The sequence below is a fragment of the Myotis davidii genome, unplaced genomic scaffold (assembly GCF_000327345.1).
Source record: "Myotis davidii unplaced genomic scaffold, ASM32734v1 scaffold1316, whole genome shotgun sequence".
Taxonomy (NCBI): domain Eukaryota; kingdom Metazoa; phylum Chordata; class Mammalia; order Chiroptera; family Vespertilionidae; genus Myotis; species Myotis davidii.
In genome coordinates, this window is record NW_006287901.1 from 426,987 (window position 1) to 432,833 (window position 5,847).

The window sequence follows — 5,847 nt, forward strand, 5'->3', positions numbered from 1 at the left end:
GAAACAATCTACCCATATTCTGGAAAGTCGTTTTCTCTTCTCCCACCCTGTTCCCCAACACCAGGAGCTGGAAAGAACATTTTTATCACTCCAGGGAAATACCCAATATCACATCTTAAAAAGTTCTATGGCCAATGAGGTATTACATCTACAACTGTGTATGAGGACTCTCTCCAGAGTGTATTGGAATTAACTTGTAAGCTATTTTCTCATTTAGAGAAAACTAGACTCGCACAAAAGTTGCACATCTTTTGCATTTGGCACATTGAGACTTGTTAGTGAATGACAGTTGTGTGAATAACTTAGTATATTTAATATCGACAGTGAGAAAGCAATAAGTTGATCTTTTCCTGGTGAATTAGTATTTGTCAAACCATTCCGTTCTATTGAATAAATTGCCTCTATTAAAGCCCGAAAGTAGGTTATCCTAGAGTTAATAGCAGAGTTAATACAACTGACTTAATGTCTGTTAGATCTTTTGACTACACACCCACCAGGACTGATTTAAAACAGTGCAATGCTTTCATTCAGACACATGATTTTTTTTTGCTGATTATGTTGTAGAAAGATTATTTTTGAAAGAAGAAATTATATAATGACTGAATGTAATGTAAGAAGGCTATGCGAGTTATCCCCGCACAACTGCAGAGGGCATTATTAATGGTCTCTAATGTCAATGGCGCCTCCTAGAGGTGTGCAGTGCAAAACTTGTCAGCCTTAATACCCCTTCCTCAAAAGGATAAATGGAGGCACTTAGGTGTTCCAACTAACACAAACTGAAAATGAGCAAAAACGAAATGGTGTCACTCAAACTTTCTAGAGAAATTTTAGATGAAGAAAATAACCTCTAAATGCTTTGTAATTTTATTTCCTTGAAGATATTAATTACCTAGTATTGTATGCATAGGAGAAGCTGAAATTGAGACAAGCACTCGACCATAGCCAAAGGTGGAAAAGAGTAATTAACATCTACAACTCATACTGCTCTACAACTCATACTGCTCTAGGAATCTAAAGCTGAAAAATTAATTCTCTAGCAAGTCATTAGGAAATTTTTTTGTAAATTGGTTTGTCATTGAAATGACTCTTAAACATAAAAGTTTACTTGGGATAATCCTCAACAGACTTGATACCAAGGCGCAGTGTGGAAAGAAAAATACATAGTTGGCATTATGTATCTAAACCTATGTCTGCGTTTTACACGAAGCAAACTATGTCCTTTGGTGAAACTGCAGGATTAGTTGTAATAATCAAGGGGAAAATGTTATTACTAAATTTATAGCAAGCACATGATGAAGCAGAACTTTTAAATTACAGGTTTGGATGGAACTGGGACAAAAGACCTGCACTGGCCTCTGTAACAACTGGTGTAACAGTGCGATAATTATCAACTGCACTCCAGCTCTCACACCCTCAAGTGTATTTAATGAATAGATTAGCAGGGAGCAAAAAAAGAAAGGGACTAACATTTACAACAGGCCTATTTTGTGCCACATACTGTGCAAGATACATAACTATTACTGATTCATTTAATTCTCATAATCACCCTAAAAAGTACACGTTGTTCTTCTACTTTATATGCTGAATTTCTGTAGGGTTATAAATGCTCATGCTCACCCACTTAGAACACCCAAGTTATTTTTTAACTCAAATATTGTGCTAGTTCTACCATACTAGGATAACCCTCAAATACAGCATAGTAGGTGTAAAACTTAGGGTTATTTTGAGAAAGAGCAACCACGATATTTAATAAAGGAACTATAATTGTAAGCAACAAACTCTGCCTACTGATCAAATATTATTTGCTGTGGTTGATAATGATCTAAGTAAGGCACCTTACCCATTTTGAAAGCTCTTTGGATGCTGCTTAATAAAAAGATTCCTCATTTCTTCTTTACTCAATTCACTTCAAGAAATTATCTTTAGAAATGCCTTGTATTGGTCATGATGATCATTTCTGTAAATGTCACATTTATACTTCAAACTTTCCCAAAATGTTCATGTGTGACAGAAATGTTTGGTTTGGACAAAGAGTTAGAGGCGTGGAAATTTAAAAATGTCAAATAAGCTTTGATACCACCAACTGGAGAAGGTATATATGTGTAGTCTAAGTAATGGGAAGCCTGCGATACTTTTGCTTCAGTTAAAATTTTTTTCAATAAAGTCATACTTAGCTGATACTGCCCATATTTCATATTATGCAAAGACAATAGCAATCTGCACATTAAAGTAAAAATTAATGTTAAATTACATAGCTGACTAATCTCCCCCGCATGGATTTTCATACATTTAGTAATGATGGTAAAACTAATAGATAATATCTATGGAGCACTTATTGCATGAGAAACACTGTAATGTGCTCTGCAAACAGTATGGCATTTTATCCTTGAAACAAGTCTGTGAACTAGGCATTCTTGTCTCCACATTAAAGAGGAGGGAGCTGAGCTTAACGAAATTAAGGAACTTGCCGGAGTTACACCGAGTAGGCTGATGTCTAATCTGGGCATTGGCCAAAGACCCTGATTTTAACTACTGCTCTAATTTGTTTATAAGTAGGTATTATTTTAGATAATGGGTTTTATTTTTTAAATAAGCAGCTAATATTTGGAAATTTCTTCCCACTATAGTCATTTTTTTTTCTTATAGGGAACCAAAGTCCTGCAGATGTTCATGTGGTACCTGAATCCACGGCAAGTCTTTGATCTTTCTCAGGAAGGGCCGAAAGATGCGTAAGTCTGGAAATACCCTCCATGGTCCGTACTATCTTAGGCAAGTGAGAAGGACTTCCTGCTCTGGCATCAAGCTTCGTTATTCGGTTGCCTTGTGAGACATTTTTTAACTGTCTCTCACCTACCTTCTCATCTGTACTGTCCTCCCCTTAAAACTCTATCTCATGTTCCCCCTCGCACTCTTCATGGGGTTAATTCCCTTCAGAGCACATTTCACAGTTGTTATCTCAGTGAGCACTTTTTATGTGTTTGCTGCGTGTGTATGTGCAACTGTAGATTATGAGCAAGCCTGGGAATGGAGAGGATCCATCACTTTTCTGTTTATGCATGAGCAGCTTTGGACGTGTACATTAATGGGAATGTCAGTGTGTCTCTGTGGGCAGGGGCCATATTTGTTTTTGAATACATTCATATACATTTGAATTAGATCATTCCATCTCGGAGAGATTGATTCATTGATTATACCTGTGGATTTCACATCAGAGTGGGGGGAGACATTTTAATTTCTGCTCAATCCCTTTTCTGAGCTTCTCAGGAATTTTACTCACTGTTTTTTGTTAGAAGTGTTGAAAATCAAGTCTAGATGTAGGTGACGTGTATCTTATTTCTTCCCGTTGGTGGAGAGAAAGAGTGGGGACATTGTGCTGCTTTCTGATTCCCTTTTTAAATCCATCTAGTAAGACAGAATGGGTTTCATCTGATAAAGCTTATAACTTAAGAGATACTAATTCTTTTTAAGTGAGAAAGTAACTACCAGCAGCAAACCTCAGCTTCTGACACCAGTGACCTGATAGGGACCTACTATCTGTAATGAAGTTTGTTTTCCTTTGCTTTTGACCCTGTGTATGGTTATGATGCCAGAGTAAATTTACAGCAGCTTCACGTTGTGTTGTGATATTTTGTTTTTCATAATACAGTTATAAAATATATTTTGTTTTCTAAAAACACATCAGCTTAATTTCTAGAGAAATAATATTCCTATAGGAAGAGGGTACATTGCGTATATTTAAGCATGCAGAAGAACGTTAAATATGAAAATTTCTGCTTACATTTTCTTAATCTATGAACATTTTTGCCACTAGAGGACACTATGAGACTTCTCTATGTTTTTCTGTATTTGGATTTGCAAATCTGGTAACCTGGCTTTTGCCCTTTTAGATGTTTACTTAAGATTTCACCACTTTAGACTTTAGGTGGACACTTTATAGATCAGCATAAAGAACATGGAAAAACAGGAAGTAGTTCCAGGAACAAATAGTATTTGATTTAAATAGCTAATACTTTCTGGACCGGAGCCATTAACAGCTTCACTTAGGCAAACATTCTAGCAGGCAGGGTGGTAACGATGCATTTTCTTAAGAGCCAACATGAAAAACAAAATGATATAATTTTAGGCAGGCCAATTTAAACTAAAGAAAAATCAGTAAATCTCCCCTCTTTAAACTGAGGTGTATAAACGGGATCTGACTGTGAGTGAGGTGAGAGGTAGATGTAACTGTGGGTACGACAGTAATGCTAGTGGGGTACCCTCCCCCTGCCTCTCTGAACAAGCTTTCCTAGGATTAAGAGTGGGAAGGTTAGGTTTGAAAATAAATAGATCCAATAAAATATAAGGAGGAGATATAGAAGGCCTTTTGATTGCCAATTAATGATGGTTTTCTTTGAGAAAGGAGAGGGGAGAATGATGGGAAAAGGAAGTCAAACCAATGAGGAAAATAATGAGCTGACACATTAGTAGGAATTATGGGATAAGAATCTAGGACATCCTAAAATCCCCTTCCAGTGCTGGCTGTTTTAAAAGGATGCTTGCTGCCAACCTCTGATCCAGTTGCTGGGAGTCAGTCCTCTTGTGATTACTTGGTAACTAGTTCTGATGATCTTATTATATTCACGATTATACATTTTCTATAGGGGATACCCTTCATTTTCGCCATGTGTTTTCTCTCTGCTATGGCAAGTGATGTGCTCTTCTGTTAATTTTTTCTTCTATTTCCTCTGCAGGCTTGAGTTGTATAGGAAAGTACCAAATCTGCGAATTCTGGCCTGTGGTGGGGATGGAACGGTAGGTCCTCGAAATAGAATCCAGTTCTCGCCCTTATTTCTTTCATCTTTCTTTTGTTTTCCTTATGACAGTTCTCTTAAATTCATTCCCACCTCACGGTCTTTCCAACCCCCTGAAACATGTGTCTCCCTCATGTGAATCGTGGCCCATAAGGTTAGAAGGGACTCTGTTATTAGTCTCATGGATTCAAACGGGATTTTTCTATATTGTTTCACTTCCTCAACTCTACTATATCCTTCTCTGTTCCACGAGGTAAGGATGTGGTCAGATCATCAGAATGAAGATTATAGATGATGAAATTCTTTTAAAAATATAAACTGATCTATTTCAGTCTGTTCTTAATATTTGGTCAAAATGGTTAAGGAGAACGAGGTGTACACAATTGATTTATTCTGATTTTTTCCCCAGTGGAAATAAAACTTAGAATATTGACTAACATTGGTTTGCCTTAAAGATTATCTGTTTGTTCCATTTGTAGTCATTTTTTAAGAAGAGGTGGAATTGGGCTGAAGTTTAATGTGACGGTTATATTGTCCTCTGTTTTTGTGTCTCATCTATTTCTCCATTTGCCCTCTATTTATGCTGATATATTTAGCAAAGGCTAGAAATGGAGATTCATGACATGTACCGTATTTGCTGGCGTATAAGACGACTGGGCGTATAAGACGACCCCCTAACATTTCCACTCAAAATACAGAGTTTGTTATATACTCGCCGTATAAGACTACCCCCTCTTCCGCACACCTTCCACACACCAAATAAAAGGTAAAACAATATCAGATTTGATTTTAACATTTTAATTTATATTCAAATGCTTATGACATGCAGGAAAACTGTCACAAGGCTGTATGTAATCAAACATATACATAAAACAGTGCAAGTTTATTACCGGTAAACATACCGGTAATTCACTAAAGAAAACACACTCTATAGACTGGTACCGTAGATGCTTCTCAGGAACACAGGCAAGCAGCCCACAACCTAGAGGGACTGTCAATGATAGAAGAAAGATAACAAATAGAGGTAGAGAGCAAGTGCCGGGCAAGTCCCTAGCAA

At 36.9% G+C, this 5,847-nt stretch overlaps 1 protein-coding gene across 1 annotated transcript in view; it reads left to right on the forward strand.

Annotated features, from left to right (window-relative positions):
- The window catches only part of DGKI (diacylglycerol kinase iota), a 268,750-nt gene that overhangs the window by 82,970 nt on the left and 179,933 nt on the right, over positions 1–5,847 (forward strand). Inside the window, exons 11-12 of the mRNA XM_015561238.1 lie at positions 2,647–2,729; positions 4,731–4,791. Of these exons, the coding sequence (XP_015416724.1) occupies positions 2,647–2,729; positions 4,731–4,791 (144 nt within the window). The remainder of the gene's footprint in view (positions 1–2,646; positions 2,730–4,730; positions 4,792–5,847) is intronic.